Raw genomic sequence first — 13,386 nt, forward strand, 5'->3', positions numbered from 1 at the left:
GTACTCAGCCATTAAAAGAGATGAAATACTGCCATTTGTGACATCCTGGGTAGTCCTCAGGATAATTATGCTAAGTGAAATAAGCCCAACAGAAAAAGTAGAAATTCACGTGATATCACTTATTTGTGGGACATAAACCTAAAAGCAAGAAATGAACAGGACAAACAGAGACTCAGGGACATTGACAATGGACTAGTGGTTACCAGAGGGTAGGGGGTGAGGGAAGAGGAAAGAGGTAGACAGGGTAAAAGAGTTCAGAGAAAGGAAAGTGGAGGGGGAGGGGTAGGAGTAAAAGGGATCAAATATATGGGAGATGAAAAGAAACTGGGGGTTTAGTGTGAAAAACACAAAATAAAATATAGATATCAAATTATAATATACACCTGAAAAATATAAAATTATATTACTAAGTTTTATCCCAAAAAATTAAAAAAAAAAAATGAAAAAAATAAAGCCTAATAGTAGTATGAAAAACTAAGCAGAGAATAGCAGCTGATCTTACTAAATGCCTGTTTTTATCCTAACACTCTTCTGCTCAAAAACTTTCAATAACTTTTGAATCCCTACTTCTTTACCAAGTCCCTCAGTACCATGGTCCCCATACTATTCAATCATATTTTCTACCAGTGCCCAAAATGTCCAATTCTCTCCAGATAGGCTATTCTCTGTATTAATGGCTCCTGGGCACAGCAAGAAAACAGATGGAGTGACAGCCAGCCTGTATTAGTGAGCTTGGTCTACTACAACAAAATACCACAGACTGAGTAACGTAAACAACAGAAATTTACTTCTCACAGTTCTGGAGGCTGTAAGTCCAAAATCAAGATGCCGGCTGATTTGGTTCTTAGCTTACTGGCTCTTCCTGGCTTGTAGATAGCTCCCTTTGCACTGTGTCCTCGTGTGGTCTTTCCTCTGAATGCACACTCAAAGATCTCTCCCTCTTCTCATAAGGCCACCAGCCCTATTGTATTAGGACCCCACACCTATGATCTCACTTAACCTTAATTACCTCCATAAAGACCCTATCTCCAAATACAGTTACATTGAGGATTGGGGCTTCAACATATAAATTTAGGGGGAACACAAACATTCACTCCATAACATACTGGGTTATTGCTGAGGCTAGACCTTAAGAGATTTTGCAGCTTCTGCTCTTATCCTCTTGAAATACTTATTTCATCACATTAAAAAGCCCAACCTAGCCTACTGGAGGATAAGAAGCTACAGGAAAACTAAAGCATCCCAGAAAATAGCTAACAGCTGTCACCAAATGCTAGGGTGAGGCCACATTGGACCATCTAGTTCCAGTCAAGCTATCACATAACTACAATCGCATAAGTGACCCCATGTGAGACAAGCAGAACTGCCAGCTGAGCTCAGTCAAGATCACAAAATGATGAGAAAATAAATAATTGTTGCTTCAGGTCACTAAATTTAGGGATGATGTGTTACAAAGAAAGTAGTACCCACTATGGCATACCTTCTTGTTCTGCTTTTTGACCTAGACCTCTGAGCTCTATAGGATTTCCCTCGACCCCTTGAACGACTTCGACTTCGTTTTCTTCTGGAGCCATAAGAAGAGCTACTGCTTGACCGATGCCTGCGTCTGAAATAAAATATAATCAAGTATCATTACTATAAAAAAATTTTATGAGCATTATGGAGAAATCATCTAGATTCTAAAGAATCATCTTATTTTTATTGCCTTCTTTCTAGAAACAAACGAAGATAAAATGGTATTCCTCTTGAACAGTGAGATGATTGGTTTCATAATTTATTGCTCAAATCAGCTACTAATTAAGACTTTAGGGGTCATAGTAGTATATTTAATCCTTCCAATATTACCAGATAATATAGTATAAGAACTATACTAGTTGATGTCTACTTGTCTACAAAGAAAAGACAATGGACGAAGACACTGAACTCATGCGCTGGGCCTGGCAAAAAAAAAAAAAAAAAACAAGCAAGCAAACCTTTAGGTTGGAGCTTAACCCTCATAAATACACCACTACTAAACAAAAACTGTTTTACCCAGAAAAATTAAAAGTACAAAAACAAAAACTCTGAAGAATATTACTCTCATTACTATGTAAGTAAAAATTATGAAAATCACCTTCTATCATAAGAATGTGAGCGAAGCTGAAGATCTCTGGACCAAGATCTTGACTTTGACCTTGATCTCCTTCCACCTTTCTTTCGGCTATATGTCCTACTATCTGAAGAACTACTTGAGGATGACCGTCTACGGTGTTTCTTTTTTCTCTTGCTTCTGCTTTCTTCTTCAGTATCTGATGACCGGCGTCCCATTTCTACGAGTTTAAATTCAAAGAAAATTATTTCTAACATAATGGCAAAATGGATAAAATTTAATATAGTGATTTTTTTTAAACTTTGTAAAAAAATTTTAAAGTCTTAAAGTAGAATTATAAATGTACCTTCTTGACAAGACATGAGAAACCGCTCTAGTACAGTCTGCTAGGATTATTAATTAACTGGTTTTACAATTTATGAACAACTTAAATTTGTCCTAAATTTTTTCAAATATCTCTCAAAAGAGTCAATCCTGAAGATAGCTCATTATAAAAATGTTCTTATATTTTAACTTGCATTTATCATTAATTACGATACTTGATTTAGGGAACAATTACCTAATCTTTCATTTTCACATTCCCTAAAGATGAAAGATATTTTACTATGTTTTAGGGTTACATCTTTCTAAGTGAAAATTCTAAATTTTTAAATGGACAAAACTTATTAGTCATCAACAAAGTACAGATTGAAACAATACACTATCAACATTTCACTTGTGAAATTTGGAGGAGGAAATGTTAAGTACCAAAGTCGATGAAGTTACTTTTGAAGTCAGTCAACTCTTCACACTGCTAGTTCCTATAAAGTGGTGGTATAATCCTTCCAAAAGCATTTAACAATTTAAATAAAGAGTCATAAAACTGTCGATTTTTTTTTTTACAAAGCGATCCTAATTCTAGGAATACATCTGAAAAGTTTTTCTTAAAAGAAAGATATAATCATGACGATACCCATTGTAGCATTATTAAAGCTGTATCTACAAAGACTACAATTTAAGAAAATAAGTACATATGAATAAGAGTAAAAATGAAAGCTAATAATATTTAACTGTTGAAACTGGGTGATTTTTTTCTTTTTTAAACTATTTTCTATATGGCTATGGTGATGTTTGTATATTTAGTAAACAAAAGGAAAAAAACATACAGAAATAGAACTTAAGGTTTTCATATTTATGAATTAACCTAGCTGATAAGAAACTAACTTATCTTACTTTAAAGTTAGCCTTTAGATTCTCATCTGCACTCTTATTTTTTTTTTTACTGATAGTTATTAACTATCTTTCAATATCACATAAAAGCAAGATTCATCCTATGTAATGATTAAAATAAATGGTTAATGGATCAGATAAATAAATATCTCATGCTTTCCTTTAATATTTATTCAAAATAAGTTAAATATCATTACTATAAAAAAAGCAATGTGTTAAATTCCAGCATTGTTTTCAGAATTGTCAGAGAGCTTATCCCCTCCGTGATTCCAGTTAAAAACTGCTGTTAGGATTCAATTCAAAACTTTATGCTATTTACTGAGAGCCAGATAAACTTTAAAAATAGTTCTGAACCTTGGAGTTGTTACCATTTCTAACATTTTATAGCTCAACAAAACATTGGAGAGACTTGGTTGTGTAACTTGCACTAGCAAAATCTAAGCCTCCTTAAAAAATGAAACTGCACTAGGTAAAAGAACACCATGATCCTTTCCAGCTTCGAAATACTATGATTATGAAATTATACATATAAACGTATATATACATATTTATTTAAATAAATGTGTACATAATACCCACATATATATCCATGTACCCATTATATATAATATATAACCACGAGTGTATGTGTGCATTTCCATTAAGGAATTTGTACATAATTGAGTGATATCATCATCTAAATTTTCTTATTTCCTGCCTTTTTCCTCCTTTCTTATTTTCACTTTTAAGCAGTTAAGAATTTTCTTTACCCACAAGAAACCATTTAACATGAGTTTTGATTATGTTCTTATTATTTTGTTAAAAAACACTAAAATGAGAGTAAAAGGATAAAAAAAGTATAAATTCACAAGGATAAAGAAACTAGAAGAGTAAACAACAAGAACAGTAGACAAAATATGTCAACAAATTTTTAGCAAATAAAAAACAGATGGAGGATTTAGAGCTAAGAGAGCTGAATACCAAACAACTGTAGAGAATTCCAATAAGAGAAAAGCCAATTCACATAGCAAAAATCAAAAAGGATCAGGAATCTGAGACACCAGTTACCACAGTGGACACAATGAGGCATGGAACTAAAAAACAAAGGAATTGGTAGAAAGTAGATAAAAGAAGTAATCTCCCAGGTCTCCTTCCCTATATAACCCAAAGAGGTGACTACTCTTCTTCAATCCCAGGAGAGGTGGTTTATTTCAGAAAAATGACTAAACAATAAAGCACCAGGTCCAGGGACACAGTAAAAGAGGGCAGAGGTGATAAACTAAAAGTTAAACGGATTACGTGAAAGTCTACAAATAATGATAAATACTGGTGTGTGCTTGGATTCAAGATTTCTGGCAGAGGATTCATCTATGCAAAAACCGAACAGTACTTAAAATAAGATATACTATTTAAGTATTTGAAAGTCTTTCCAAAAAAAAAGGCAAGGTCCTATAACCAAGCTCATCAATTAACAAACTCAAAACTTAAACTTTTTTCTATAAACTGCTTTTCTGTTAACTTTTTAGTAACTATTAAAAAAAAAAAAAAAAGATAACCAACCACTTGATGAAAGTCTTCATCATAAGAGGCAGAAACCAAAACAAAGAAAAAAGGCAACTCATAGTAAACCAGGAACATGCAAAAGAAAACTTCAAGGCAAAAAAATCAGTTAATTTCCTCAGAAACATAGGTGAAGATGATCCAGCAGGAGGAGGAACATCCATAGAGAAAAAGCTTGCAATGGTAACGAATAATTGGTAAAACACACACACACACACACACACACACACACACGAGCTAGAAGATAATGTCAAAGGACTCAAAGAAAGTGTTAAGAAAAAGATTAAAAATAGGAGATAAAAAAAGATCAGTCCAGGAAGTCCAATATCCAATTGATATGCATTCCATTAAAAAAGAGAGAAGAGATAAAGAAAAATATTCACGGAATTTTCAGAATTATAAGATATGAATTGCCCTAAGTTCCCAGGACAATGAATTTAAAAAGATATACACCCAACATGCTCATAAAAATTCAGACACCAAAAATATATCGAACATCCCAGAAACTTCTAAAGAGAAAAAAAAAAAAAGGAAAATCACAATAAAAAGCACAGGACTTCTCAACAGCAACATAGAAAACAGTGGAGACTTGACTTCAAAATTCTAAGTGAAAATGCTTTTCAACCTAGAATCTATATCTAGCCCAATTATTGATCTAATATGAGATCAGAATAAAGGCATTTTCTGATATGCAAAGTCTCAAAATTATACCTCACACTCCACCAAGAGACAACCCAGATTTAGAAAACAAGTGATATGACACTAGAGATAGGTAAAATGTCACAGGATGATAGCAGACCTAGGAATTAGGGATATATCAGTGAACAAGAGGCAGAAAACCTTGCCCTTAAGGAGCTTACGTTCTGATATAACAGCAGTTTTCAAAATGGGGTCTATAGACCACTGGGGATCCTGAAAACCCTTTCAGGGGATCCAAAAGGTTAAAACTATTTTCATTATAATACTAAAACATAATTTACCTTTTTCACCATGTTGACTTTTGTACTAGTGATGTAAAAACAATAGTAGGCAAAACTGCTGGTGCCTTAACAGGAATCATGTCAATGGCACCAAACTGTACTAGCAGTCATTGCATTCTTCACTGCAACAGTTAAAAAAAAAGGCAGTTCACTTAAGAATGTCCTTGATGAAGCAATAAAAATAATTGATTTTATTAAATTTCAACACTTGAACACATATCTCTTTTAATGTTGTGTGTGATAAAATGGAAAATACATATAAACTGCTCCTGCATACTGAAGAATGATGGTTATCTCGAGAAATGGCATTGTTGCAACTGCATTGCAAGTTGAATCTAGCTGCTTTTGTCATGAAACACTTTTTATTTTAAAAAACTATGATTATTAAGACTTGCATTTTGACATTTTCTCAAAAATGAATGGAGTCTCTCATTTCAAGAAAACTGACATTATTTGTCGCCAATAATAAAATTTGAGCTCTCAAGCAAAAATTAGAATTTTGGATAACGTGTATCTGCTACCATGGGACTGATAGCTTCCCAGTACCCAAAGATTTTTCTGATGAGATCAGTGGTATTACCAAATGTGATCATTTTTTAATATTATATAATGAAGTGTGTCAAGATTTGAAATATATGCATAACTCAGTGAACGAGCATTTTCCAGTAGGCCAAAGCATGTTACAGAATCATGCATGGGTAAAAAATCCATTCACAGTGCAAGATAGACTGATAGATTTTAATATAATTGAGTATGAAAAGGTCATTAACATGGTTTCAAATACCACATTGCAACTAACCTTTAAGAAACTACTATTTGTCAAGTTTTGGTGTAGTATCAAAGAATTATCTGAAAAGGCAACTAAAATACTTTTTCCTGAAACTAATATTATACATTAAGTATAGTTTAAATTTAAAAAATACTTTTTCTATTACCATATCTGTGTGAATCCAGATTTTCTTCACATACTTCAATCAAAACAACTCATCACAATACATTCAATACAAAAGTAGATGTAAAAACCCAACTGTCTTCTGGTAAGCCAGATATCAGAGATTAGCAATAATGGAAATATTTTGTTTTGGAAAAGTTATTTTTCATATCATATTTGTTATTTATGTTACCATGTAATGAACTTATTATTTTTAACTGGATTAATAAATATTTCAAATTTTTCTATTTTAATTATTAGTAAGGCAATATTTATAGATATAGCCCACATAGATGAAAGTTCTAGGGGTCCTCAATAATTTTGAAGAGTGTAAAGGGATTCTAAAACTAAACAGTTTGAGAACCACTGCTCTAAGGTATGTATAGTTATTTCCATTCTCCATTCTTGTCCAGAGTACAAGTCCCTATGTAAGGCATAACAAAGTGGAAAAAATAAAGACACGCATCTAATCATGTATCTTGTTGGTAACCAAAATAGAGAGAATGCAGGGGATGGACGGTCAAATTTTTCTTTGTTTTAATTTTAAACAACATAAGTCATCCATAATAGAATGATTTCATTTAACCCAGGAAAATAATGGGAGATATAAAATCATTCCTTAGAGGAGCCAAATAAAAAAAGTTGAAATAGCACAGTCACAAAACCATATTTTTTCAAATAATGCACTTGCATTTCAGAAAAATTACACTGAAATAAAATTAATCTCTGTAAGAGAAAGCAAAAGCCACATTTCTTTATTAAAGTTAACTTCAAATATTTATTCAGAAAATGAAGTGAACACTAAGAGCAAATCAGAGGTAGATGCAAAAATTGTCTTCTCTCTCAATGACAGGCACTAAATTCTTATTCACCACTCTAGATATAGACTAACATCTGGATTTCCATAATGTCCCTAACACATAATTGAATATACTTGCTCATTCAAGTCATGGTGGTCAATTTATATTCCACACTCCTAGTAAGGAAGAACTCTATATTTAACTCCGCTGGTAAGGTGCAATGGATGCAAAGAAACATTAGTATCTCTTTCTGGTAAGGGCAATGATGAATCCAGCGCAGATTTTTAGGTATCCTATAAGCTAACAATTTTCAATCTATTTATAAACAGAGAAGGCAACATTGGGACAAAATTCCTACAGCTCTTGGTTTTCTATTTTCACTCTAGTTTCTGGTTTGCTGATTTAGTCTCATGGTTGCAAATTTCACCAAACTACTCCCACTACAGAATTAAAACCCTAACAGGTAATGGCTACAGTAGGACATCAATTTATCGAAATATCTTATTGCGAAGTTTAGGTGACTGAAGATATGGAGCCAAAATGAGGTCATTCAAAAAAGAGCTCAAAGGCATACACAAGTAGTTCCTTTGTCCAGTTATTAATAAAAGTACAAAAAACGATTATCTTTTTCAGAAAACAGGAAGTCGGAGAAAACAAAGATTCTTAGAAGACATGACAGTTTATAATTATTTCTCCATTACTCATTCATTATTATATCAAACTATAATCTTTTTCATCTTGGACACATGGCAAAAAAAGGGGGCAGGGAGAGAAGAACAGTCATTTCAATGAGAAATCCACTTCAAAGAGATAGAGAAAAATAAATACAGGTTAACAACATTTAGCGTAAGAAGAAATCCACAAATAGGCATAGAACTATGCAAAGGTAGGACAACTCAGGTAAATTCTAGCTTTAGGAGCCTAACAAAGCAAAGCTCAAAAGAAAGAGAATTGACAAAATATTCCTCCCATAACAAAAATTTGCATTTCTTTAAAAAAAAAAAAAGTATTATCAGTCACAGGACTTTTTCCCCAATGGTTTGAAAATGAAAGCAGAAAACATATCTATACATCTACAACAACAATCTTATTACAGAAGTTTTCCAACTCATAACACAACTCTTTCCTGAGACTGGTCGAGTTGGTAAGGCAATTAATAAGTGCCAGGTGCCTTTATCTTTCTCAGTTTCAAACATTTTTAGCCCTCTTATTGAGGAACATACAGTAATGAAGTGCTACCATTTAGCAGGAAATCTCCTTTGCCAGCAAAGAAAGTGAATATTTATAGATCCTAAAGCTAGAGGGGCTCTGAAAAAAATGTTTCCCTACCTGTAACACCTGCGGCAACCCTTAAACCTGAGAGCTCTGCCTATCTCCTTTACATTAGCGCTTTTATGTGTATGTTGACAACTTGAATACCTTTTTGTGACAAGACATTTTAACTTATTTAACTACCTAGTACCTACTTAGTAGATTCGCAAATAGGTTACTGCTAATTCTTATAAAAATGCAAAAAAAAAAAAATTTTAAGCTTCCAACGTGCATTTAAAGATGTATAACCTGAGAAATTAGGGCATAAAATCAAGAGCAGTTAATATGTATAATAGTGCATTATAACATCTCACTAAAGAGTTTAAAAGTAGCCATATGTTCTTGGTCTCTGATTACAAGGCCACAAGTCCTGAAGTCAAGAAAACTGAGTGCTTAATGTGAGTATACTTATATGTTAAGAAGTCTATTTCACCCTGAACCATCTCTCCTCTCAGCACTCAAGTGTGAGCCGGAAAGAACAGGGGTGGGGAGTGTGGGGAGGGAGGGTAGGTTGGTTATTGGAAGGTAAGGTGGATCTAAAGTAGAGACAGCGAAGTGAGTGGTGCAACGTGGACCAGATTGCGGCCTCTCGCTCGCTGCACCCTACTCAGGGCTAGTGATGAAGCACCGGGCACATACTGCAAGACGGGCCCATAAAAACAAATGCAGCGATCAATGTCAGGTACTCAAGACAGGGTAGAATAGTGAGTGAGGGTGGAAGGGGCAGAAGAGCTGGCTAACTCTCTCTCTCTCCCTGTCAGTTAGAGGGCCTAGCCGGAGGCCTGCGACCTCGCACCACCCTATGGCCGCCCACCATCCCGAGGCCACAGCTTCGTGCTCAAGGGTCAGAAACCTCCAGGTGCGGGACGCATGCGCACGGCACTGCGCCGCTTCGCACGCCTCGAGGCCACCGCCCACCCACCCGCTACCTCGCAGACAGACTGCTCCAGGCCCGCGCCGCCTCACGCGGAAGCAGGGCCTGGGAAACCCGCGGGCGCGATCACCTCCTCCCCGCCCCGGGACGCGGGCATCACCTGGTTCCCGGCCTTCGGGATCACACCTCCCGTTGACTTGCAAGCTCCGCAAGCCTGGAAACGTTTCTTCAATTTTGGGCGCCGCCGGCGTCCTCCGAACTTGCTTCAGTTTAAGCTCACCGCCTTCCTGGTTCCAGCGCCAGACAGCATCAGCCGAGCTTTCGAGTGCATCGATGGAGGCTGCCAGGCGTTCCGAGTACCGAGGGAATAGATTGTCACGCCGCCAATTTTTTGTTTGGTGTTGGGTTTGCTTGCTCGTTTGTTTTTCTTGTTACCAAAAAGCAATAAAGGTGGGGACTGAAAAGTGTTAGTGCCTTAGTAATCGTAGTTATCGTCACAGATAATTAGTAAACATATCTGCGTGGTAGGAAGTTATGTTTAAGACACCCACACGTAGCAAAATTGGTTATCACAAGCTGGGGGAGGAGGAAACTCACCCAACAATAATAAATCATGGGAGTGAGTCTGTATAGAGTCGTGTGTGATTAAAGTATAATGATTTACTTGAAAAAATGCATTAAAAGTCGGTGTTTCTTCTGCCCTTAAGGTGAAGGCACTCACAGGTTAGGTGCAAATTAGTTTCTCATATTAAAGTACCTGGTTGGTAGAGGAATTGGGAAACGTTGCCCGAGGCAGGGAGAGGAGGTTTCTTCTGAAAGAGAAATTAAGGGTTTAGGTTTTTGTTGTAATTTAAACCAATAGAAACTAAAGCGATTCGGCATTTTCTTTAACTCATACCACATTACTTATCTGTCCTTGCATGAACATCAGTCTTCCCTTATTTACTGTAAATACGCAGATACGGAGGTAAATAAACTGTCGGCCTTGGTTTGAGTGAACTGTGAGAACCAAACACATTCACAATGCTAGATACCCAAGCTACATTTTCTGCACATTTGAGATGGTGAAAATCAGCTCCAGGAATATATTTGTCATAAATGACTGTACTTTAACCAGTTCTGAGGGATCGTTTTAAAACTTAACTACAACATTATGTTTATTTTAAATAATTCAAGAGCTGAGGGGACCTTTCAGGTGGGTCCTGTCTGCGCTGTCAACTGTACTTTATCTTTTTATTTATTTATTTATTTTTTACCAAAACTGCATTTTGAAATGTCCTGTTTCCGGAAAATATTTACTATTTAATGAAACAGCATCATTAGAACTTCATGAGCATTTATTCACATATGATTTCAAAACCTTGGTTTGATTTTTTTAAAAAAACAAAACTTCCCTTAGGCCAGTGGAGTCCGTAGTCAAACACTGCAGATCTCTCATAACTCCATCTAATATCAACAACACAGTTGCTAAATATACAAAGAGCCAATATGTCAGGAAGGTCTAAAGGAAAATCTATTTGGTGTGAATCACACAACGATTGTGTCTGAGCCTTCCCTGATTACCTTTAAAGTGCTTGTCTCTCCCTCAAGCTCAGTAGATAGAATTTGAGATCAGACTTAAAAGTCATGTGCTTGAAAGCGGGGGAAAAAAGTAGCTGGTGAGTCTCTAGATCCCTCACCAGACTTCTAATAGTGGTTATTTTGAAGCTGTTCGTAAATAGTATTTAACACCTCAATTCGAGAGCTCTTCCTGGTCATTCTGCTAAATAACCTTAAAAATGTATTTTCATAAAGGATTAAAGTTTTACGGTTATTTCTCTGACAGCAGAATTAAAGTAGGTACAAATAGTAACAAGATTAAATGTAAAATCGTGTTTCTAAATTCATATAAGTTTGGACAGTGTGAGTACATGAGTCTCTTTTGTAGTGTAATAAAATATAAGCAACCACTCATATAATTCATTAATATCTAAAAGCTATTGCACTGAAAATATAAAGATATTATTTCTCCTGAAAGTAGCAGCAAATGAAATATTTTAAGCAGAACAAAAGATAACTTCAGAATTCAAGAGAAAAAAGGCAAAGTAATATTTCTAAAAGTATAATTTCCACCTTAAGTTCGCTGAATGTGAACATTTTAATCTGAGTAGTATATGACAAAGTTATCCGTAGCCTCTATTTACATATATTCTAGAAATACTAGTATATTAAGTTTTAGTTGTGTTCTTTTTATAAATATTTCAGGTTGTATGATGAACTCAAATTATCTGTTAACTTTGTGTTGATTCCTTAACCAGTAGGTGGAAGATATACATATTAAAGCTCTGTAATTGCTTTTATTTTTACTAAGAGTATTAGATCCAAGAAAATGAACAAGTTACCTTTAACATCAGAAAGCCCTCATTAACATTCAGACTACTCAAAAATGTCCTCAAAGCTACACTTGAAGAGGTATATTTGTTTACACACAGATAAATATAACTTTTCATATGTAAATGTTCTTATGTGAGATACATATGTGGCCACACTTCTCGCCGAAAGCTTTGTCCTGCACAATACAGACAAATGACTCAAGAATGTAGACATTTCTACCATATAACTGTTTGGATTAAAACAGTCCATGGGGAGAGAGAGAAATCTTTCTCCTGGCGAGCATCTCTTTTCGAATAGTCCACAATAAATAAAATTAGATAGGGCACAAACTTAATGTCGATTTGTTTGCAAAGTCAAAGAGGGATAATCACTTGCTTTTCAAAATCAGAAAATCAAGGAGAATGTTTTCCCAGGATGCTAAAGAAGAGGTCCTGTAGATAATTTTGGGAGGAGTCCGGATACAGAGAGTTAGTTACAAGGGAGATGGAGTGAGGGTCCCGAGATCTCGAAAAGGGACGAAGTTTAACTATCTTTGACCTGGAGCTAAGGAAACACTTTAAAACGGAATCTGTCAGGGAACAGCTGCTCGAGAAATGCGTTAAATCGACCGGCCCCTTTGAGCGGGGTTGTCCGTACAGGAGTCTGCTTGGGTTCCAGGACGCAAGTAGAGGGGTAAATCACAAACTCCCCAAGGCGGAGAGGTTGGTGAAGACTCCGGCTCAGCTCTGGCGGCGGGCGGGAAAGCCTCTACAAGGAGCAGTAGAGGATCCTGCCTCTGGGCAGGGTTATGAAGCCAGGATGCCGAGCTGCGAGGTGTACATGGAGTGGGAGATGGGGAACGGGGGTGAAGAATTGGAATACCGGGTCGGGATATGGAACTGGGATGCGGGGCGCCTGACTCAGGACAGGGATGCCCGGCAGCAATGAGAAGCCGAGCAGTTGCTCCGCACCCTGATGTGGGCGCAGGATGCAGGGTCTGATGCCGAGTCGGGATACCGGACTGACTCCAGGAGCCACGCGCACTTGTCAGTTTCCTCTTGGCCACGCCCTGGCGGAGTAGGTCCAGCTCCCCAGTGTTTAACTAAGTCTTGACACCAACGCAAAACGCACGCCTAATTAAATTAATTAGGGATTCTTGTCAATCCTGGATTAATGGCCACTAGCGCAGGCGGCCAAGGCTATCTGAAAACCCGGACAGCCTGGGACCTGCCTTCTCTTCCCGCCCCCTCCCGTCCCCCTTCGCTGTCCTCCCACTCCAGCCCCAGCCTGCTTGGACTCCA

At 36.4% G+C, this 13,386-nt stretch overlaps 1 protein-coding gene across 1 annotated transcript in view; it reads right to left on the reverse strand.

Annotated features, from left to right (window-relative positions):
* RSRC1 (arginine and serine rich coiled-coil 1) overlaps nucleotides 1–10,162 on the reverse strand; it is a 369,031-nt gene extending 358,869 nt beyond the window's left edge. The window contains exons 1-3 of the mRNA XM_025044223.1: nucleotides 9,894–10,162; nucleotides 2,114–2,309; nucleotides 1,481–1,606 (exon numbers count right to left, since the gene is read on the reverse strand). Coding sequence (XP_024899991.1) covers nucleotides 1,481–1,606; nucleotides 2,114–2,307 — 320 coding nt within the window. The 5' untranslated portion in view covers nucleotides 2,308–2,309; nucleotides 9,894–10,162. The remainder of the gene's footprint in view (nucleotides 1–1,480; nucleotides 1,607–2,113; nucleotides 2,310–9,893) is intronic.
* Nucleotides 10,163–13,386: the final 3,224 nt, after the last annotated feature.

This window comes from Pteropus alecto, unplaced genomic scaffold (assembly GCF_000325575.1).
Source record: "Pteropus alecto unplaced genomic scaffold, ASM32557v1 scaffold81, whole genome shotgun sequence".
In the NCBI taxonomy this organism is placed as follows: domain Eukaryota; kingdom Metazoa; phylum Chordata; class Mammalia; order Chiroptera; family Pteropodidae; genus Pteropus; species Pteropus alecto.